General features: G+C 45.7%; 1 protein-coding gene across 3 annotated transcripts in view; it reads right to left on the minus strand.

Annotated features, from left to right (window-relative positions):
* LOC146805609 (inosine-uridine preferring nucleoside hydrolase-like) overlaps window positions 1-24,169 on the minus strand; it is a 139,333-nt gene that overhangs the window by 17,729 nt on the left and 97,435 nt on the right. For all 3 annotated transcript variants that reach the window (XM_085622891.1, XM_085622892.1, XM_085622893.1), the window contains one exon: window positions 6,613-6,749. In XM_085622891.1, coding sequence (XP_085479017.1) covers window positions 6,613-6,749 — 137 coding nt within the window. The remainder of the gene's footprint in view (window positions 1-6,612; window positions 6,750-24,169) is intronic.

The raw sequence follows: 24,169 nt of genomic DNA on the forward strand, positions 1-24,169 counted from the left end.
GAATCGAAGAGAAGTCACTGAGAAGGAACATGGGCACATATTAGAGAAAAGATGGGGGCTGATAAGAGAACCATAAAAATCAGAATGGGGTCCTTGGTTAACCCTTGGATGCACATATCACTGTGACTGACATTCAGGTGTGAACCTCTAGCGCTCTCATGGCCTGTGTTGTGGGTCTATCAGATTTGAAGTCACACCTGCTGTGACAGACTGGGTCCTTGAAGAAGGGCAGGGCAAAGGAATGGCCACTTAAAAAGGAAGTATACCCCTCAACACAAGCTTCGAAGACTCAGACACTAAATCACAATTTGTGTCTGTAAATGGACAATACGAAGGGGAGCTTTAGCCCCCAAAATTTGTCAACTGGCAAGCAGCTAGTTGGGCTGTGTGTCGAGGAGAAAAACATCTGCAAGATGTCCATCTGTGACCAGGACTGGAGCCAAAGGTCTGCCAGGTGAGTGGACAATACTCAGGGGAAATCCAAGACCACTTGCCCTGGAGCCTGGGGCACCAGCACCTGACTGCCTACCAAGATCAGTGTGCTCTGTGAGGAAGAGGAGGGCTCTTGGAGGGAGGAAGGTCCAATGGGACAACTTAGCGAGTAGATCCCTGTTGCGAGGTGTGAGCAAGTGGCCATAGCACCGATTGGGCATCGCCTGTGTGCAGATTCATATCGGGAAATGTTAAGTTAGCCTTGGCTGGCCAATCAGGCAATTGCCAGTGTGCAGGGTAAAGTCGGCGACCGCGTATGCCAGAGGGTACCTCCATGAAGACGGCAATACTTCTGTGCCTATATGGCTGTAGCCCATGTGCATAATAAAGTCGGTGACCCCATATGCCCAAGGGGGCTGCCATGAAGAATGCATTACTTTTGTGTTGATTGGGCCAATGCCTGTGTGCAGAGTAAAGTCAACGACCCCCTATGCTAGAGGGGGCTGCTATGCAGAGTAGGGGTTGTTACCTGGTTTTGCCGATGCCAAAAGGAAAGGACTCCGCAGTGAACTGTGAGTGCTCGAGCCCCGACTAAAGCATTGGCACCAGAGCAATTGTCTCCATACCTGTGTGAAGGATCAGAGGAACTTACTGTGCTATTTTAGGAAGTGTTGTGAATGACCAGCCGATGCTCCTGCAATGCTGAGAGTGCTTCTCATCACCAGCAGCAGCTGCAGACCTCCGGGATGTCTTAGAGTGGAATACTCCCGGGAACTCTTGCAGAGCAACTCTGATGGGAGCAGGTAAGACTGATCACAGGGCCACTAGCTGTGCCTTGTAGACTCATGGGTGCAGTAACACTTTTGACTTTGAAAGAGTTTGAGTGGGACTCCTAAGACTCAGGTCTCTGCAGGGCTAACCTGAATGTCGCCTACTGTGAATGGGCATTAACCTCTCCCATTACAAACAGGGAACTGGGACTCCGGGACCTGGCTATGTTATACTAGAGGACTGACTCCAGGCGATATGGGTGTATTATTTGTATATACCGTTTTTCACTTTGTGTTCTGATATCCTGCTGGAGGTCATGTAGCAGAGACTTCTTTGTGTATTAACCCCTTCAGCGCTCATGATGGAGCCACTCCGTCATGAGCCATGGGTGCCGTGTGCTCATGACGGAGTGATTCCGTCATGCTGCGGCCGTTGGCCGCCGCTCCTCCCACGCTGCGCTGATTCCCCGCCTGTGCGGGCGATTAGCGCAGTGGGCGGAGTCATGACGGAACCACTCCGTCATGAGCACAGCTCAACCGTGGCTCATGACGGAGTGGCTCCGTCATGAGCACAGCACCACCGCGCTGCCCCCAAACCCCCCCCAGCGCTGCGGCGGGAAGGGGTTAACTGTGGAAATTTACCAGATCTTCGTTATTACAACATGTTCAATCCTGATTGATTCCCTTCATGGCACTTATAAGAGCTTCATACAAGAAATGGTTTAGCTGTATATTGCTGAGTTAGTGGGGTCAGATTCTTTTACTCTCCTTAGAGGAGATAAGATACCCTTTCCACTCTCCTTCGAGGAGATGCTTTCCATGATCTCGCCGAAAAGAGTTCGACTCTTGGACAAATCCCTTCTCGCTTACCTGAATACATTTATAATATAATCTGCCTTTTAGAGGCTTTACCTGCTGACACATTCTGCCTGACTTCTCCCCAAACTTTCCTGACTTTTCCAATTTAGCAGATTAGAGAAATTTCCCTTCATGGGAAACTGTACCTGCTTTGATTTGCTTTATGCCAACTTGAACCAGTTTGTCTTTGCATTTTGGATTTTGAATTGGTTTGAACCATATTGACTAATGACATGCATTCATGTATATATGACTGATTTACAACAAACGTTAATGATTTGAGTTTGTAATATATTATATATAAATAAACCTTCATGGTTTGCAAATCCAACACTCTCCTTCATTTTTGTGCGGCCAAATGTGCTCCATGATATTTAAATGTCTTTGATTTGTTGTCACACCTAAAGCCAGAACTAAAGGACCACCTCTTGAGTGCATCTTGTACTTGAGATTGCACCAGAAATCTGCATGGTGCAAGTCTGCTGCACCTCTCCTGTACCATTATACACAAGCAATGCTTACTGCACTTAAACAAGCAAAGTACATGTATAAAAATGACCCTCAAGGAAAACATATAGAAGTGACCATAGCAAGTATAAAGTCGACTGCCATTTTCTGGATTTCATTTGGAATAATTTGAGTAGCTGGATATCTCATTTTTTATGTCTGACCTAGAGACAGCTTTCGGTGTCTCTCCAGCCTAATGTAATACAAAACGACTTATAAATAGCAAATATACACATACATACTTAGAGGGACCTTGGGTCAGCTTCTTCATCTATGTTTAATTCGACTCTCATTCACCTTTTGCTTCAGCTCAACCCAGCATGTAACAATGGGTCAGCCACTTCAGCCATTCGCTCTCTTGCACTGCAAGTGATGGCCTTTTGCCAGATCACTTGTAAACATCTGCCTAAAAAGAACAGCACTTCAGTGCTGGGGCGGGTGCGTCAATACTTTACTTAGCCAGTATGTTTTATTTTCCTTTCTTTATCTTTAAAAAAAAAAATTATCGCAATTCTTATGTGTTTGAATTATGTCGAGATGTGCCTGTAATTAAAAGACAACAGTGCATTTTTTGCAGCAATAAGAATGATGTTTTCTGGTGATGTGCATTAAACTAATAATCTTTTCTATACATGTCCTGCCTGCTAGAAAGCATCCATATTATTCTATTGAAAGTAGAAGTTGTAGTGTCTTGCAAATTAGAAATTATGGAACCCTTTTGGCTCCAAATGAACTCCATAGAACTGTGACGTAAGTGTTAGAGCGGAATGCACTGAAGGCTGATTTAGAATGCTGAGTTTGGATGCTGTGTTCATTTCCTGGCATGGTCAGTTACTGTTCCAGATACATACAAGACATTACCACTGTAAGTAATCCGTTGAGAAAATGTTTCTTTTCATTTGTCACAAGAATGTGAGAAAAGTTTCAAGAAAATTAAACAAGCCATTGAGAATGCTACTGAAATGGCATATTTCAATCTAAAGCTTCATACAGAGGTTGTTACTGACACTAGCCCAGTCAGGTTAGGCACAATCTTTGTACACCACAGTGGACACCCCACTGCTCGAAGGCATATTGTGGCATACGCAAGTATCAGTTTGGCCCAAACAGAAAATGCTTACTCACAACCGGAGAAAGAAAGCTTAGCTGTGGTATGTGCGTGTGAACATTTATATGTATTCCTGTACTGGAAACCTTTTACAATGGTATCTGATCATCAAGCTTTACCGACCAAATTTGGAAATACAAAGGCTAAAATTCCTCCTTGCATTGAACGATGGGTACCACGGTTACAGGAGCAAGCTAATACCATTGTGCACTGTCCAGGGAACGATCCTGCTAACTACTTTTCCAGAGTGCCTATACATGGTTACGGTACTCCATCCAAGACAGCTGATGCCTATATCAACTTTATTGTAAAATCCCAATACACCAGCTGTCTTTTTGTTAGCCCAGATAATTACTGCCACTATAGTGACATGTTAAAGCTGAAAGATATAATTACACTTCAGTCATGGAACCAAAACACTTGACCGCTTATCTGTGATGGTGGATATCAAAAGTACAAAAATGTTAAGAATGAACTGTCCATAACTCAGGAAGGAGTTCTATTATGAGGGTCGAGAATCCTGATACCAGAGAGTCCGAGACAGAAAATATTTGAGGTAGCCCATGAAGGACAGAGTGGAATTGTTGCACCAAAACAAGCTCTCCAAGACAGAGTTTAGTTTCCTTACCTTGATGATAGGGTTGAAAAGTAATTAAAGGCCTGTCATTTATGCAACTGCCTTTTTACAAAAACTATTAATCACACCTTGAACATGTCAGAACTCCAGAAGCATGCATGGGAGAGAATAGGCATTGACATTTTTGGTCCACTTGACAATGGACATTATCTATTGGTGATTATTGATGAATACTCACGATTTCCACTGACTTAAGATCTTTCATCAACAACTCAAGAACAAGTCATTGAAAGACTAGATGACATCTTTGCGACATGGGGTGTTCCAGCCATAGTGAAGTCTGACAATGGACCACCTTTCAATAGTTAGGAATTCAGAGATTTCTTGGCGCATTTGAAAATGAAGCATCATAAAAGATCACACCTCTCTGGCCACAAGCCCACGGACTTGTTGAGCATTTTCGAAGTACGCTAAAGAAAGCAGTGCAAGGTGCACTCTTGAAAATCTCAATTTGAAAACTTCATAGAATTCTACCTTGCCAGTTTATCGTTCACAACTCCACTTGACCACATGTGAGAGTCCTGCGACTTTGATGTTTGGAAGAGCAATGAATACCAAGTTATCTCAATGGACCAATAAGCGAAAGAAAGATGAGATGACAACTCATGAGAAGGATTTGGTTAACAAACAAAAGAGGAAAATGTATGCTGACAAAAGATTGCATGCAAAGATCCTTGTCTTTAAGACAGGAGATCCAGTGCTCGTACGACAAATGCAGAAAAGAAAATCTGATACACCTTTTGATGTAGAACATTTCCATGGGGTGTCTAATAGGGGACACATGGTGACTGCCTAGCGCCCTGGGTAGTCTATTACCTGAGACTCTTCAAATTTCAGGCTCTTGGCCAATCGTTCATCGAATCTAATAGTTGGAAGAGAGACTGGGTCTGAAACATCAGCATCTACATAGATGACGCAGATCCTGGACATTGGTGATGACACTTCCCATATTCCCAAAACAAGATCAGGTCGAACAATTAAAAATCCAAGGAAATTGATTGAAGAGATTTGAATGTGTATGTCTATCTATAAAAATGTTTTCTAAAAATTGTAAGTTTTTATTTAACAGAGGGGGATGTAGTGTCTTGCGAATTAGAATTGATGGAACCCTTTTGGCTCCAGATTGACTCCGTAGAACTGTGTTAGAGCAAATTGCACTGAAGGCTGTTTTAGAATGTTGGGTTTGAAGTTACACACAGAAGAATAAAGATGCGTATTACTATGATCCGTGTGTGGCATAGTACTTTGTGGGTACCCAGCGGGGAGAGGACACTACAGAAGTGATGATCTATTTTTAGGAATATTACATTGTTTATGGCAAGAATATAGCTGCCACATTTAGGTGGTAACATGTTTTTTAAATATATGTTTTATTTTTGGTAACTTGTGCTTGCAATAAAAACAGCTTAAACACGACACCAGGTAGCCAAGGCCAAACCTATTAGTGTTGCCAGTGCTTGTAGTGAATTAGTAGGAAGAATTCAAATAGTAATCATCAATCCGTGGGTACTTTCACCAACAAGTGTATCGGTACCGGTACCAAAGCCCTCTTAATCCCTTCAGAAGCTCAGCTGTGCTCAGTTCACAAGGCATTGTACACCACTAAATTCAACCGTTCTACTTAGGGGTCCCAAAAACATCACTTTCTGAAAATGAACATCCATCCTTGATTGCAGCGAGCAAACTGGTGTAATTTTCCTTTTGGATTGAGGTCTTACGAATGTGACAGTTCTACCAGTATAGCGGAAATTTTGAAGGGATAGAACACCCGTACCCAAGTAAGTTAGAGCTTTTTCACATAGCCTTACATGGAGCTTACCTCACTGGAACAATACCCTCATCGTTTCCTGTCAAAGACAAACATGGTAGCATTTCGATGGTGAGAATAGGGGCGCAATAACCCCATATTCACATGGGGTTTTGCAGAAGGGAGTCTCTGAGGGGAAAATATTTTCATCTTGGAGCTAAAAAAAAAAAAGAGTTACATACGCCTATGCATATTTATGCAAGCACAAATTTCCAGTTGGTGAAAGACCTACATGTGTGAATGTTATCCATTAGAGTTCTTAAAGCGATCTACGTTCACCATACAGTTTCTGAAACGCTCTTTGGAATCTTGGCAAATCCCTGAAAAGCTGGAAATTCGCTCCTAATGTAGGATGAAACCTTCAAGAGGAAATGTCAGATTTTTTTCCACCATTGCACTTGTGATCAGGACCTTAAAATGCAGAAAACCCAACTTAACAGTGGTAGGCTAATGCATGCACAATCATCAGTTAGATCGATATCCACGTTCTTACCTTACTCAGGGCGTGTTTATGAGCAAAGTCCATAGCAGCGATGTACGTGGGGCATGTGAATTCCTTCAGTACTATCTGGGCTGCTTCCGGATCTAAACAGAAGTTAAACTCTGCACAGACAGTTTTGTTGCCTCTTCCTGTTATGGAAAAACAAAAAAATATTTTGTAGTCATTAGAGCAATTCCTACATAGGATTAGTGTATACATGTTATGGGACGATCTAGACATTTATACTTTCCAATACTGAGCCCTTGAGGTCTGGCTTTACAGCTCAGCTATCTACTAGCTCTACTGCTTCAAATATATAAAGAGTACACTTTGGGTCAGCCCTTTCAGACAATGCTCTGAGACTTTCGATCAACATGGCAAAGTCCCATCTAAGCTCCATGCAGAGGATTCTCTTCGTAGGGACTAGCCTCCATTTCCAGTGCCGCAGCAAGGCCAGGACATTCAGGAAATGTTCCCAAAGTTTCTTGTTCACTCATGGGTCTCAGTGAGGATAGTTCTGAGGCTTCTCGGGCTCCTGGCCTCATGCATATTCCTTGTCGCATACACCAGAATCCACATGTGGATCTTACAATAAAGCCCAAGTTTTCAAGCCGGGTTCATGAGGTTCTCTACTCTGTGCCTGGATGCACAATGTCTCTGGAGGTAGCCAGCAGAAAATATTTTTGGTAGTCATCCACCTAGTGGATCATTGAATGCTAGACTGGATGAGCTAAACAGCCGTCAGCGATTGGCCATGAGTTGGGTCTCCCTTCAGAGGTGGTACAGGGCATTTTCAGTCTGTAAGGTATGCCCTGGATAAATCTGTTTGCCACTGTTGAGCACGTGCTATGCCAAAGCTTTTGTGCACTAGTGTTTCTTCCAATAAGGTCAATGACAGACACATTCCATCTGCAATGGGACTGAGGACTCATGTACATGTTCTTGTCATACCTCTCCTGCCTTGAGTTCTGAGGAGAGGCAGAACAGACCAGGCCATCATCATCTTAATAACCCTGGACCAGGAGACTGTAGTACCCATTGCTCCCTAGTCTGAATATTTGCCCTCCAATCCGGTTCCCACTTCAAAACGACCTTTTTCTCAGCAAAAGGAGAGGGTTCTACACTCAGATCTCCACAATCTGCAATTCCATGCATGGATATTTAGTGGCAACAGTTGACCTACAACCTGAAGTAATAGATATTTTCTTGCAGCCAGATGCCCATCCACAAGGTCCAGCTGCTGTGGATACTAAGAAGGGTTTGTGGCCAGGTGTGGGGCCAGTATTCTTGACCCTCTGCAGGGAACACTTTCTGATGTATTGTTTTTGTTGTTGGCCTTGCAGTGGGTACAGCTTAGGGTTACTTGAGACCCTTTCAGCCTTTTTATGCTTGCCTGATCAACCCTCTCAATTTAAATCTTTTTTGTGATGCATTTTCTGAAGGGCCTACCGCATTTGTCTCCTCAAAAGTCATTTGCCATGGCGTAGTGGGACCTGAATCTAATCCTGAATGTGTTATGTGCTCACCATTTAAGTCTATGCACAATTGCTCACTATGGCTCCTGACAATCAAGGTAGTCTTTCCTATCACCATTACTTCTGTACACTGCATGAGTCACCCACAGGCACTCTCTGTGCAATCTCCCGACACCAATTACTTACCAGACTAATTAGTACTTGGAACTTGGGTCTCCTTCCTGCCAAAGGTGTTATCACCCTTTCATGTCATCAATCGATTACCCTGGCAACGTTTTGTTGCTCTGCCAGAGTGCAGGTTCTCTACATTGACCACATGAGACCATTGTGTGGATGACCAGCTCTTTATGAGGTTCACTGGGACCAAGAAAGGCAACATGGTGCAAAAGAGAACTCTATCAAGGTGCATAGTCCTCTGCATTAAAATCTGCTATGTGCTAGCTAAAAAGAAACCTTCAGAAGGGTGTTTCAGTTCCTACATAAATTTAGAGGTAATAACATGTGCAGGGCTAATCTTATTATACAGTTCAAATAGATCAGAACCACTGGAATTCTGCAAATAGGAGAACAAGTTATTCACCAGATTTGGCTGAATTATACCTTCTCTTCAGAAGACTACTCAAGAATTGGCTCCTCCCCACATAACCACCATACTCAAACATAAATATACAGCATATCCCTTTGTATATAAGCATTTATTTGGACTATAGATGTGTACCTACATATGTGTATTGCTTTGAATAAACGTGTATAATAATTATGTTTTTAAAGATATAGATATTCGGTAGTTCTGATTAACAAATGTACATATTACTTATAGGTGCATTATCCTTTAACACGTATATAAGTGACTGCCTATATAAGTAAATCCTTTATCATAACTATTTATCTACAGCTGCTTCATTATTAAATTGCAAAAGTACAGCAACACTTGAAAGTCTGAGTTTATTAAATGCAACTTTAATCTACATATATTACTTTCCTTATACATATATACCTTCCATGTACTTATGTATCTTTACATTTATTACTTTGCTTCTAATTCAGCATATCAAATGCCCTACCCTATATCTCACTCTATCTCTCGCAATATATCCCCTACCTCCACTCTGACTCATCTCAAACCTCATTCTACTACTACTCTCCAATGCACTACCCTATTTCTCACCCTATACCTCTCTCAATATATCCTCTGCCTCCTCTCCATCACTCATCCCAAACCCCATGCTACTACTATGATCCCCAAAATAACCTTTCTAGACTCTCACCTATTTCTCACCCTATTTAATACATATAAGTCAACCCTAGGGTAGGTCCTAAGCAGTCCACACGGCAGGGTGCAATGTATTTAAAAGTTGAACATGCACTTTAAGTTTTGCATGTCCTGGTAGTAAAAAAACTCTTAAATTCGTTTTCACTACTGCAAGGCCTACCTCTCCCATAGGATAACTTTTGGGTTACCTTATTACATTCCAAAAGGATAACTTCAAAATGGGAAAAGGTAAACAGTACATGTTTGGTGTCTTTGGAATTGTAATGAAAAATCCTCCTTTATGGTATAGCATTTTCCTGCTTCAGCCATTTAGTGCCTGCAGCCTGTCTCTGGGTCACATGACTAGGTGTACTTGCCACTTGGCATTTGTGTATTTCCCCCTAGACAGCCACACACAATAGAGTGCATAGGTGTGCCTGGATGGGCCACCAATGGCAGGATGGGAATGCGGAGTTAGGCACAGCTCCGTTTATGCTTGAATAGGCTGTGTCCTGCCTTCACACAAAGGATTGCATACCCCCTGTAGATAGCCTGGAACCAGGGAAAGGGAGGCAAGAAACATCTAGAAGCTTCTCCCACTTCAAAGGAGACACCAGGTCTAAATATTAGACCTCAGGCTCCAATTCTTCAGTACACTTCTAGACTTTTGGAAGACTCTGTCAGCAAGAAGGACTGCTGTACTTATGAAAGGACTGCCGCCTTGAAGGACTTCTGCCTGCTGCACTGACCTACTGCACTTTGCCTGGGTAAGAAAGACTGGACCTGCAACCTGTACCCAGGACCACCGTAGTGAGAACAATGGCTGGTCTCTTGTATCCAGCATCTTAACTCTGCCACTGTGAGTTCTGCCCTTTCAAGTGGTGCCACCCCAGTAATGGATCTTTGGAAGTGGGCCTGAAGGTGCTCTGCCAGCCCATTTGTAGATCCAACAGAACTGACACACCTTCTCTGCTGCATGCCGCAAACCCAAGCAGAACTGACGAATCGACTCTGCTGCAAGAATTCTTCGAGCGCAAGGACTCCATATCAGCCTTCCAGCTCTCAGCCTATCGGATCCAACACTACGCGATGCATCCCCAATTCAGGCCCTCGCATTGCAAGACCCTTGTCAACAGCAGCCCCGACAACGATCCAAGATTTCGCATTACAAGCCCTGCAGGCTCTTGGGAACTTGCTGGTGCACAACGCCTCCTCAATGCAGGGCTTCACACCACAAGCTTCCCTTGATGACAGCCTCCTCGATGCTGACGGCACAACTCCCCAGAACCGACACTACGCTACGCATCTTCGACCTGGACCTTATATCGCTTCGGCTGAGTTATGCATACTCGAAGTGATACTCTTGTTCAGCGGGTCTAACTCGGTTTCTGCAGCTGACCTGGGCTCCAGACCAGTCGTCCTGAACATGTGACTTTGTCCTGGTCCGGCGCAACCAGATCTCCATAGTTGCCGCTTTGTGCTTTCTGGCGCTATTTTCACTGAAATCTTCAAACCTGCATATCTCTGGTTCTATTGATTGGGTTTTTATTGTTTTGGTCTTGTTTTATTTATTAAACATTACTCTATTTATCCAATTTGATGTGGGATCCTTCTAGTGCGGTGGATATGTTAGTCTGTTATTTGGATTCAGAAGTTTTGCATTTATATAGCGCTTGCTACCTCTGATGAGGTGCTGAAGCACTTTTCGGTGAGTAGCACGCTATTCCGGGACCAAAAAAGGATTAGTGGTGAATTAGTCCAGGGAAATATGACATTAATTTGATTTGAGCGGTGGACAAATGGCTAAGGCAGGAAAATTCTAACTTTCTAAAAGTAGCATTTTCAAACTTGTATTTCAAAATATGAATTTACCATAAAAGAGGATTTTTTATTACAATTCTAAAGACACCAAACATGAACTGTTTACCTTTTTCCATTTTGAAGTTATCCTTTTGGAATGTAATAAGGTAACCCCAAAGGTATTCTATGGAAGAGGTAGGCCTTGCATAGTGAAAACAAATGTAAGAGTCTCTCACTACCAGGACATGCAAAACTTAAAAGTGCATGTTCCACTTTTTTTAATACATTGCACCCTGCCCTGTGGGCTGCTTATGACCTACCCTAGGGGTGACTTATATGTATTAAAAAAAGAAGGTATGGGCCTGGGAAAAGGTTTATTTTTCCAGGTCAAAATGGCAGTTTAAAGCTGAAATGACAGGCCTAAGGTGTTAGAAGGTCTACTTAAGTGAATGGCACAATCAGTGCTGCAGGCCCACCACTAGCATTTAATTTACAGGCCCTGTGTACAGGTAGTACCACTTTTCTAGGCGCTTACAAGTACATTTAATATGCCAATTGGGTATAAGCCAATTTTACTATGTTTAAAGTTTTTTGCTGTGTTTAAAGGAGTGAGCACACACACTTTAGCACTGGTTAGCAGTGGAAAAGTGCACACAGTACTAAGACCAACAAAAAACAAGATCAGGAAAATACAAAGGAGTAAGCCAAAAAGTTTGGGGGAAAACCACCCTAAGACTGACAGGTCTAACAGTCCATCTTAGCCACTAGAAGGCCCTGGTGCAGCATGGTTGTTTTATATCTGTTGCCGTCTATGTCTAGACAGACATGCAAAAATGTCAGTTTAGGTCCAGGGGAAGCCTTCAAACCAGCTCCTCTCCCAGACCACTGAGCACCCCTTCCAAAAAGAACATATTCTTCGTGCAGTTCCACACAGTATGGAACAAGTTACCACGTTGGGAAGCACACCTCAAGCATAGTGGTGACCCCACCACCACCAATGTCCACGGTCTGTTGTATGTAAAGTATGCCTGGCAGTGGTATTTCAGCTGTTTGGCTCGAACTGTGAAGTGATCATGCATCTCTGGTCTCCTGCCAATCATCTTCCATCAGATACCTAGGTTTCGCTCCCAATGCTCCTGCAACATGCAAAAACAGTCTGCTGAATTGACTACCAGGGACCGCTAAATGATGGAAATCTTGTGGTCTGTGACTTCCCCATCAGAACATTGGCCTCTAAGGGCCTATACTCCGGGAGCTCTTCCAGGTCGGCAAAATAGGGTGTAAGTGTGTGCCGGAGCCGTAAGTACATCCTCTTTTGCGTTAAGCCTTAGACTACTCCTTTATGTCTATCCAGAATTTTAAGGACCATTACATGACCCCCAATTTCTGTTGCATTTGAGTGTTAATTGCTAGGGAGCATTTACTTTCTTTTATGTCAAGAATCCAGTAGCCCATGAAATAAGCCACACCATAAATAGGTCCTTACATGTATTTGTGTTATACATCAAACACAAGTTTGTTGATAACAGGCTCAACCTATTTTAAATCTGCGGCACTTACATGCTGAGAAATCACCACGCTGACATCTCGTTAGGGGTGTCTAGTTTGTGACGAAGATGGGGTCCTTCACTCTATCCCATCAGGTAATGGGGTTGGATCGTCCCTTGGAGGGATTCTTGGCGCTACACCTACAAACAGTCTAGGTACACTTAGAGTAGGGTCCGCATAGTAGGTGTACACTAGATTGCTGCCTTGTTTATCTGTCTGCATATATACATGGTTTAGCACCATGGTAGAACTATATCTACTATTTACGCTTTTGGTGCTTGTAATCATGTTTATCTGCTTCTGTCTACTAATCATTGCAGCACACGTATTTTATGCAAGAATAACGTTGGTTCAATAAATACTATTGAAAACGTCGAACTGTGTATTCTCTATATATTTCTCTGAGTGAAAGGTTCTGTACTGTTTCTACGATCCCCGAGTGGACAAGGTTGTCATGTTCAGTGGTTGCCAGAAACCATACGCTCCCTAGTAGGTAGGGGGCTTACGGTTGCACTGTGAGCTAGTTGGTCTATAGTCCAACATATCCTGCGGGGGTGTCCGAAATCAGTCTGGACACCAAGCCCTTAATTTATGTTGTCCGAACAATGCGCAGGTCCCACGGATTGGTAGGAACTACACGACATGGCTCAGTAGAGCATCACGGATGCTGCAGACATCATTAGGTGCCTCTTTTCTTTCCTTGAAGGAAGCGGTTGCCTTAGGCTCCCGCCACCAGTTTTAGAGTTATCTGGCTCCCGATATTGGGCGCCATCTTGGAGAGGGTTAGTTCCTCCAATATTTTAATATTCTTTTATGGTTTTATTACATTCTCATATTTGTTTTCAGTTTTTCTGCTTTTCCACTACTTTCCCCTCGCACGGGAGCCTCTGTTGGGACTGCAGGGTAGCTGGAACCCAGGTTTGGTACACTTAATTGCGCCACCTGTTTTTAGGACCATCACGCTCTGATGCGGTTGGTGGTAGCCACGCCCCCCCTCAGTCGAGGGCTATTTCAAGAACAGCATGGCACGTCCGCTCCGCTGGCTTGCCAAAGCCAAGCCCGTCTGTGCCCGGATTGCGGTGAGGTCCGGAAACTCTGCCCTTTTTAACCCAGGGAAAGGGAACAGAATCACCTTTACAGGTAAGAAGGAATATGCTACTTACCAGTATGCATCTGTTCCTGGCATGTAGAGCTGCAGATCCACACACTAGCATAGTAGATCGACATCTGGTGTTGGGCTCGGATGCTTGCACCTTGTTGTTGTCTTGGAAGAAGTCTTTGTAGTCACGAGATAGGTGACTCCTCCCTTGGACGATAGTGCACATGGGCATCAACTCCATCCGTAGATTGTTGTTCGCCATGATGGGAAATGATGGAGTTAGAAGAAAACGAGATGTCCATGTGTGATATCTAAGTAAGATAGAACTGGAACAGATAAAGGTCCCGGGGAGGTGGGTGGGCGTGTGTGGATCTGCAGCTCTACATGCCAAGAACAGATGCATACTGGTAAGTAGCATATTCCGTTCGAGGCATATGAGCTGCAGATCACACACTAGCATAGACTATACAGCAGTATCTCCCCTAGAGGTGGTCACCTGTATCAGTTGCAGTAGTTTGAAGGAATATGCTACTTACCAGTATGCATCTGTTCTTGGCATGTAGAGCTGCAGATCTACACACTGTGCATAGAACGCCATCTGGTGTTGGGCCCGGATGTTGCAGTTGTTTTTCTCTTGGAAAGTCTTTGGAAGTCACGAGGTATGTGACTCCTCCTTTGGATCATATTTCGCATGGGCTTTGGCTCCATCCTCAGATTGTTTTTCGCCAGCGGGGAAATGATGGAGCTTTGTAAGAAACAGGAAAGATGCCCATGTGTGCTGTATCTAAATAGGATAAAACTGGAACAGATAAAGGTAGCCGGGGAGGCGGGTGGGCGTGTGTAGATCTGCAGCTCTACATGCTAAGAACAGATGCATAATGGTAAGTAGCATATTCCGTTCGAGGCATATGAGCTGCAGATTACACACTGTGCATAGATTGTGTAGCAGTAGGCCCTTCTAGCGGCGACCACTAGTATCTGTTGCAGTTGTTTGAAACAGTGTTTTGAGGACAGCCTGGCCCACACTAGCTTGTTGTTTAGTTTGCACATCTACACAATAGTGTTTAGTGAAAGTGTGCGGTGTAGACCATGTAGCTGCTTTGCAGATATTGTCTAAGGGGATGTTCCCTAAAAATGCCATGGAAGCCCCTATCTTGCGTGTAGAGTGGGCTTTAGGGGGAACAGATAGCGTTCGTTTTACTTTGTGGTAGCAAATCTGTATGCATTTACCAATCCACCTAGCTATCCCAGATTTGGAGATGGGGTTGCCTTTGTGTGGTGGTGAGAAAGACACGAATAGTTGTTTGGTCTTGCGAAAGGGTTGTGTTCTCTCGATGTAGTAGAGTAAAGCTTTTTTGACGTCTAGGGTGTGTAGAGCTCTTTCTGCAATGGTTTGTGGCTGTGAGAAGAATACAGGCAGTTCCACAGATTGATTGAGGTGAAAGGGAGAAATGACTTTAGGAAGGAATTTTGGATTAGTGCGGAGAACAACCTTATTATGATGCATTTGCAGAAAAGGTTCTTGAATGGTGAGTGCTTGTATCTCACTGACCCTTCTGAGGGAAGTAATGGCTACAAAGAAAGCTGTTTTCCATGTTAAAAATTGAAGCTCATCTTTATGTAGAGGTTCAAATGGAGGCCCCATTAGTTTTGTGAGAACGATGTTTAGGTTCCACACCGGTGAGGGTGGCACTCTAGGGGGAATTATTCTCTTGAGGCCTTCCATGAAGGCTTTTATGGCAGGTACTCTAAAGTGTGATAGATGTTGTCTATTTTGTAGATACGCTGCCATGGCAGCAAGGTGTAGTCTAATAGACGTGTAGGCTAGGTTGCATCTTTGTAGGTGTAGTAAGTATGTTGGATAGACACATCTAAGGGATTGACATTATTATTAAATCACGAAACATTTCCACTTGGCTGCGTAGCAAGCTCTAGTGGTAGGTCGTCTACCTTCTTTAATGACGTTCATACAGTCAGGGGGAAGATTAAGGTAACCAAATTCTAGGATTTCAGGAGCCAGATCGCAAGGTTGAGCTGAGCTGGTTCCGGGTGTCTGATCTCTCCATGGTTCTGGGTTAAGAGGCGTGGAGAGAGGTGTAATTTTTGGTGCGGAACTACGGAGAGTTCCAGCAGTGTGGTGTACCACGGTTGTCTGGCCCAAGTTGGAGCAACTAGGATGAGAGTTAGGGAATGTTGCTGTAGTTTGCGCACCACTAATGGAATGAGTGGGAGAGGCGGAAAAGCGTACGCAAATCTGCCTGACCAGTTCATCCATATCGCATTGCCTTTGGACAATGGGTGTGGATATCTGGCGGCGAAGCTTGGGCATTTGGCCTTTTCGTGGGTGGCGAAGAGGTCTATTTGTGGTTGCCCCCACATTTGAAAGAATGGTTGAAGAACTTGTGGATGAAGTTCCCACTCGTGGATTTGTTGAGTTGGACGGCTCAACAGATCTGCAATGGTGTTTTGGACTCCTGGGACATGTTGTGCTAGGAGAAAAATGTTTTGAGGTATGGCCCACCTCCATATGGTCTGTGCTAGCTGAGAGAGCTGCAGAGAGTGTGTGCCGTTTTTGGATGTAGTACATTGCTGTCATGTTGTCTGTGCGGACTAAGACAACCTTGCCTGAGACGTGTGTTTGAAAGGCTTTCAGGGCTAGAAATATGGCCAGTAACTCCAAATGGTTGGTGTGGAGTAATTTTTTTTGGGGTGTCCACCTGCCCTGCATGGTGTGATGTAGTAGATGAGTTCCCCAGCCGGAGAGCGATGCGTCCGCTGTTAGAACTATTTGAGGAACTGGCTCTAGGAACGGTCGTCCTTTGAAAGGTTTTTGGTGGCCCACCACTGCAGAGAGCGATGGGCACGACCGTCTACCAACACCAGATCTGTTAGTTGACCTTTAGCCTGGTTCCATTGGCGTGCTAGGCACTCTTGGAGAGGAGGCATCTGGAGTCTTGCATGAGGTACTATGAATATGCAAGAGGCCATCATCCCAATAAGTTGCATAAACACTCGGGTTGGAAGAGAGTGTTGAGGTTGAAATTTGGCACCAAGAGCTTGTATGCTTGCTATCCTGGCAGGGCTGGGGTAGGCTAACGCTTTTGAGGTGTCTATGGTGGCACCGAGGTATTGTTGTATGTGGAAGGGATGCAGATGGGACTTGGCGTAGTTTTCTGTGAAGCCCAGGTCGTGAAGTTGTTGGATTGTGGCGTGAGTGTGTTGTACACACTGGCTGTATGAGCTGGCTTTTATAAGCCTGTCGTCTAGATATGGGAAGACGTGGATGTGTTGTCTTATCAGGTGTCCTGCCACTACTGCTAGGCACTTGGTAAACACTTGTGGCGCTGTGGTGACTCCGAAGGGGAGTACTTTGAATTGGTAGTGGTGACCGTCCACTACGAATCTGAGAAACTTCCTGTGAGCGGTGTGAACGGGAATGTGGAAATAGGCGTCCTTGAGGTCTATGGTGGTTAGGAAGTCGTTTTGGGAGAGCAGAGGAAGCACCTGCTGGAGTGTGACCATGTGAAAATGGTCTGAGTGTGTGTATTGGTTTAGGGGTCTGAGGTCCAGAATGGGCCTGAGAGAGCCGTCCTTCTTTGGTATGAGAAAATATAGGGAATAGAATCCCTTGTTTTGTTGGTGGGCAGGAACTGGTTCTATTGCATTTTTTTGTAGGAGGGAGATTACCTCCTGCTTCAGAAGTGACAAATGTTCCTGTGACATTGGGCGCTGTTTGGGTGGAATGGTTGGGGGGGTAGATGTTAGCTCTAGACAGTAGCCTGATTAAATTATTTGTCGCACCCATCTGTCTGAGGTGATGGTAGCCCAGACAGGAAGGAAATTGTGGAGTCTGCCCCTGACTGGAGTGGAATAGTCTGGGGGAAGAGCAGGGAAGTCACTGGGTGGGGGTGGGCAGGCAGAGCGGGAGGTGTTAGTTTTGACTCTGCCTTTGTTATTGTTACCTCTGTAACTGCCTCTTTGATAACCCCTAGTGAAGGTGGATTGGGTAGGGGTTTTGTAGGAAGTGGAGGCGCTGTCAGAGGAGTAGCCTCTGGTATTGCTTCTAAAGGAGGAATGGCGATAGGAGCGCCTGGGAGCTTGCGACTGCAAGGCTCCCATAGATTTTGTTGTGTCTGTTTCCTTCTTCATTTTTTTGAGGGCTATATCGACAATAGGACCAAACAGATGTTTCTCATCAAAGGGGTGATTGAGGATGGAACTTTGAACCTCAGGTTTGAACCCTGAGATTCGGAGCCAGGCATGCCTACGCAGAAGGGTGCTGGTATTTATTGTCCTGGAGGCGGTGTCAGCTGCATCGAGGGCACAACGGATGGAAGTGTTTGTGATGGTTTTACCCTCTTGAATCAACTTGTTGGCTTTTTGTTTATATTTGTCAGGGAGGTGTTGCATGATTGACTCCAGCTCATCATAATGTGCCCTGTCATATCTGGCTAGGAGCGCTTGTGTGTTAGCGATACGCCAGATGTTGGCCGCCTGGGACGCTGTCCGTTTGCCAGAGGTGTCTAGGAGTTTAGACTCCTTATCTGGCGGTGGAGCTTCACCTGATGCCTGGGATTTGGCACGTTTCCTGGCATTGGAGACTACTCAATTTGTGGGTTAATGACCCTGGCTCTAACTGGGTCTTTAAAAACCTCTGGTGCGTGCTTAAGAACTCCCTTAAGCATCGGCAGAATTGAGGTGGACCTCTGCGTAGTGTTGAATGTATCAAAGAGGAAGTCCTCCTCTATGGGGTCTGTGTGGAGATCAACCCTGTGGTAGTGGGCAGCCCTATGGAGTAGCTGGTTAAAGCCCATTGTGTCCTCTGGGGGGGGAGGGTCTGGAAGGGTAAAGATCGTCCTGCGGGATGTTAGGGACGTCTGAGTTGATGCAGGCGTCCCATGGGTCTGGGGAGCCTGTAGGAGTAGGGTCCCCTGTGGTTTGGTTGTCCGCCCCGTCCCCTGTGTCGTATATAATTTCATCATCATCATCCTCATCTGGAGATGGTGTAGGAGAATGATGTGGTGAGGGAGGAGAAGGAGGAGGAGGAGGAGGAGGTGGTGAAGGAATCCTCAAAGGGGAGGTGGCAATGCCTCTCCTTTTTGGTGGTGGAGCAGGTTTAGGCTTGTTTAGTGATCTTTTTCTGGTGCTAATCGACAAATGCCCAGTCTTTGGATCCTTTACGAGGGTTTTTTGGTAAGGATCGGGTCGAAACAGTTCGTCTGTAAGGGGCAGATCCTTCGGTGCCGATGGTGTCGGAGCCGTGGGTTTTTTCAGCGTCGATTCAGCACTGGTTCTTGGTTTTGAACCGTGGGGCTTAGCAGTGTCTTTTGACTTCCTCGGTTCCGAGGTGGCTTTCGGCTTCGAGGTCTGGGAGTCGAGGCTTTTTGGCTTCTTGCTTGGCTCCGAGGGTGTTATCGGTGCCGAGGAGCCGGTGCTAGTCTTCGGCGTCGAGAGCTTCGGTGTCAAGCTCGGCGCGGACGAGGAAAGGGGCGTTTTCTTTTTCGGTGTCGGGTGCCGATGAGGTTTTGTCGGCACCGAGGGTAGGCTGGCTCTAGCCCAAGCGGCCTGAAGGCCTTCCATGAAGGCTTTGATCGCAGGGACTCTAAAGAGTGACAAGTGCTGTCGATTTTTTAAATAAGCTGCTAGTGCTGCTAGGTGCAGACGTATGGATGAGTATGCTAAATTAGATCTTTGCAAATGTAGTAAGTAGCAAATGATGTTCTGGATGGAGGCATCTAGTGGGTGTATATTATTGTTAGTGCAGTAAATGGCAAATCTTTTCCATTTTGCAGCATAGCAAGCTCTAGTAGTAGGTCTTCTGGCTTCTTTGATAATGTTCATGCAGTCTGGTGGAAGGTTAAGGTAACTGAACTCTAGGACATCAGGAGCCAGATCGCCAGATTCAGCTGACCTGGATCTGGATGTCTGATCTCTCCATGGTTCTGGGTTATTAAGGACGGGGAGAGACGCAGTTTTTGGTGTGGAACTAGTGAGAGTTCCAGTAGTGTTGTGAACCACGGCTGGCGTGCCCATGTGGGAGCTACTAGGATCAGTTTGAGAGATTGCTGCCTGAGCTTGCGTACCACTAGTGGAATGAGTGGGAGAGGCAAAAAAGCGTACGCAAATCTGCCTGATCAGTTCATCCATATTGCATTGTCTTTTGACTTCGGGTGCGGAAACCTGGCAGCGAAGGTTGGGCATTTTGCGTTTTTGTGTGTGGCAAACAGATCTATGTCTGGTTGGCCCCATTTTTGGAAAAAGGGCAGTAGAACTTGGGGATGTAGTTCCCATTTGTGGATCTGTTGTGTCTGTCGACTTAACAGATCGGCAATCTGATTGTGAACCCCTGGAAGGTGTTCTGCAAGTAGGTATATGTTCTGAGGAATGGCCCATCTCCAAATGGTCTGTGCGAGCTGGGACAGCTGCAGGGAATGTGTGCCTCCTTGTTTTTGTATGTAATACATGGCTGTCATGTTGTCCATCCGGATGAGGACAGCCTTGTTCTGTACATGTAGTTGGAAGGATTTTAGTGCTAGGAATACTGCTAGCAGTTCTAGGTGATTGATATGGAGCACTTTCTGTTGAGTGGTCCATTTGCCCTGAGTTGTGTGTCCGAGGAGATGGGCTCCACATCCTGTGAGTGATGCATCTGTTGTCAGCACTATTTGTGGAAGAGGCTCTAGGAACGGCCGCCCTTTGGACAAGTTTGTTATGTTCCACCACTGTAGAGAGCAATGTGTGCGGCTGTCCACCAACACCAGATATGTAAGTTGTCCTTGAGCCTGGTTTCACTGACGCACTAGACATTCCTGTAAGGGACGCATTTGAAGTCTTGCATAAGGCACAATGAAGATGCAAGATGCCATCATGCCTATGAGCTGCATGAACACTCTGGCTGGAAGAGAGTGTTGGTTTTGAAATTTTATGATAAGAGCTTGTATACTGGCCATCCTGGCTGGACTGGGATATGCTAGCTCTGTGGAGGTGTTTATGGTAGCTCCTAGATATTGGTGTATATGAGAGGGTTGGAGATGCGACTTGGGGTAGTTGATCGTGAACCCCAAGTTGTGTAATATTTGGATGGTTCGGTGAGCGTGTAAGACACATTGATCTAATGACTTGGCTTTTATTAGCCAGTCTAGATACGGAAGACATGAATTTGTTGTCTTCTGAGATGTGCTGCTACTACTGCAAGACTCTGGGTTCGGTGGTCACCCCGAATGGAAGGACGGTGAACTGGTAGTGTTGTCCGTCCACCACAAACCTTGGGTACTTCCTGTGAGCAGGTTGTATGGGAATGTGAAAGTAGGCGTCCTTGAGATCTAGTGTGGCAAGGAAATCGCCTTGTTGCAGCAGTGGGAGCACTTGTTGAAGAGTGATCATATGGAAATTATCTGAGGTCGAGTATTGGTCTCAGAGTCCCGTCCTTTTTGGGTATTAGGAAGTACAGTAAGTATACCCCTGTTCCTTGATGCTCTAAGGGAACTGGCTCTATTGCGTGCTTTTGAAGCAGTGAGAGAACCTCTTGTTTGAGGATCGTAAGATGGTCTGCGGACATTGGACGCTGTTTGGGTGGTATGTGTGGGGGGTAGCTGTAAGTTCCAGGCAGTAACCATACTGGATAATTTGTCTTACCCACCTGTCTGTTGTGATGGAGTTCCAGACAGGTAGGAACTGTGTTAGTCTGCCCCTGACTGGAGTGGAATGGTCTGGGGGTAGCGGAGGAAAGTCACTGTTTTGTGGCAGGGGAGGTGCGAGTGTTGTTATTACCTCGACCTCGTCCTTTGTTGTTGTTCCCTCTGTATCCGCCTCTAAAATATCCCCTACTGGGGGATGTTTGTGTAGTGGCTTTGAATGTAGATGAGGTGTCTGCGCATATGTTTTTGGAGGCTCCTCTGTAGAAGGAGCACCGAAAGGAGCCACGCGTTTGTGGAGACTGTAATGCTCCCATGGACTTAGCAGTCTCGGTGTCCTTTTTCATTTTTTCAAGGGCAGTGTCTACAGCTGGCCCAAATACCTGTTCTTGGTTGAATGGCTGACTGAGTATGGTAGTTTGGACCCCTTGCTTAAAGCCTAAAATGCGTAGCCAGGCATGTCGTCTAAGAAGTACACTGGTGTTGATTGATCTAGAGGCAGTGTCTGCTGTGTCCAATGCACATTTAATTGACACATTTGAAATTAGCTTGCCCTCTTGGATAAGGTCATTTGCCTGGGTTTTATACTGGTCAGGCAGATGTTGTAATAGATTTTCTAACTGGTCGTAGTGTGTCCTGTCATATCGTGCCAGTAGTGCTTGGGTATTGGCAATACGCCAGGGATTAGCTGCTTGTGCTGCTACCCTTTTGCCACAAGCTTCTAGCAGTTTGCATTCTTTATCCGGGGGTGGTGCATCTCCGGAAGTCTGGGAGTTGGCACGTTTTCTAGCATTGGAAACGACTAGAGAATCCAAAGGCAACTGTCCTTTGATGTAAGTAGGATCTTCAGGGGCAGGCCTATATTTCTTTTCTATTCTAGGGTTAAGAACCCGGGCACAGACTGGATCTTTAAATACTTCAGGGGCATGCTTAATGACTCCTTTGATCATAGGTAATATTTGCACTGACATTTGGGATTGTTCAAAAGTATCTAAGAGGAAATCTTCCCCTGGTGCGTCAGAGTGCATTGTAACACCATGATAGAGTGCAGCTCTATTTAATAATTGGCCAAACCCCAGGTGATCATCTGGGGGAGATGGTTTTGAGGGATATGGTTGTGGGTCTGGGAGGTCTGTTGGGATAGGGAATGCCCAATCATCTAGTGGTGAGGTATCTGGATCCGTGAACGGTTCATTAGGATCACCCCCCCCCGGTCATCATCATCATCTGGAGGTGGTGTATGTGGTGGAGACGTTACAGGTAAGGGTGGTGTAGGCAGAGGAGGTGGGTTAGAAGGCAGTGTACGAGAAGAAGGGGGCATAGGCGATGTTGCAGAGTCCTTCTTGTGTACAGGAACTGGAGCAGATGGTGTGTCCAGTTTTCGTTTTTTACATGGCACAGCCGTGACATGTTCTGTTTTTGGGTTTATATAAATCTTTTTCTGCCTTGGATCGATAGGATCTGGGTGAAAAAGTTCTTGTTCCTCGGTAGCAGCTTTCGGTGCCGATTTTTTCGGTTCCGAGCGAGGTTGTGGTTGATCCTTATAGGTGTTGGCCATAAGGAGGCGTATCAGAGTCCTTAGCAGTTTGTTTTGGTGCCGAAGATGTTAGTTTCAGAGCCGAAGCAGGATCTTTAGGCTTGGGAACTTTCGAAGCCAGCTTATCTATGGGCCTTGGCGTTTTTGGGGCCGATTTAGAGGTGGAAGGCGTCGGAGCCGATTTCGGCGACGAGTGTTCTTTTGGCTTCGGTGTCGAAGGTGCCGGCGGGACAATTACATGCGGTTTGCTCGGTCCCGAGCTACCGGAAGGCTTGTATTTTTTCTTCGGAGCCGTGCCCGGAGGCGGGGCTTCAGAAGGATGTTTTTGGTCTCGACTGGGGCCAACAGGCGAAGTCTTGACCATTGCCTTTGGTTTTGGAGGGGTTGGGGCAGGGGCAGTAGGACTCACACGTTTCCCAGGAGTGATGAGTTCGTCTGAGTCCTCTGCCTCTGAGATGATTTTGAGATCCTCTGAATCTTCCTCTGGAACATCGGGGCCTTCATCAAAGATGTCCTCTGGTTCCGGAGGTGGTCTCTGTGCCATGATGTGTCGTCTAGCCCTTCGATCTCGAATCGTCTTTTTCGATCGAAAGGAGGCACAGGCTGGACAGCTGGACCCGTCGTGTTCAGGTGATAGGCACAGGTTGCAGACTTTGTGATGGTCACTGTGCGGAAATTTTGCTCCACACTGGGGGCATTATTTAAAAGGCGTCCTTTCCATGAGCCGTAGGCCTTACGGCGTGGATAGGCCCAGCGGCCCGCGTCGACGTCCGGAATCAAGCCGATAAAATCGGGTCGAAGATGAAAGTGATTTGATGGGTTTTCGAAAAGTTTGAAATTGAGATTTCCAACCGGAGCGGAAAAGTTGCATCCGAACCCAATGGCGGAAAAAAACAATCTGAGGATGGAGTTGATGCCCATGCGCACTATTGTCCAAGGGAGGAGTCGCCTATCTCGTGACTACAAAGACTTCTTCCAAGACAACAACAAGGTGATGGATGGAGAATAGCCGCCTCAAGCTGAACACAGACAAGACGGAGATCCTCATCCTCGGGCCCAATCCCTCAGCATGGGACGACTTCTGGTGGCCCGCGTCGCTGGGGACACCCCCCGCACCCACCAACCACGCACGCAACCTGGGAGTCATCCTTGACTAGAAACTCAGCATGACCAAACAAGTCAACGCTGTCTCCTCCACCTGCTTCAACACCCTCCGTATGCTCC

This window comes from Triturus cristatus, chromosome 8 (assembly GCF_964204655.1).
Source record: "Triturus cristatus chromosome 8, aTriCri1.1, whole genome shotgun sequence".
In the NCBI taxonomy this organism is placed as follows: Eukaryota; Metazoa; Chordata; class Amphibia; order Caudata; family Salamandridae; genus Triturus; species Triturus cristatus.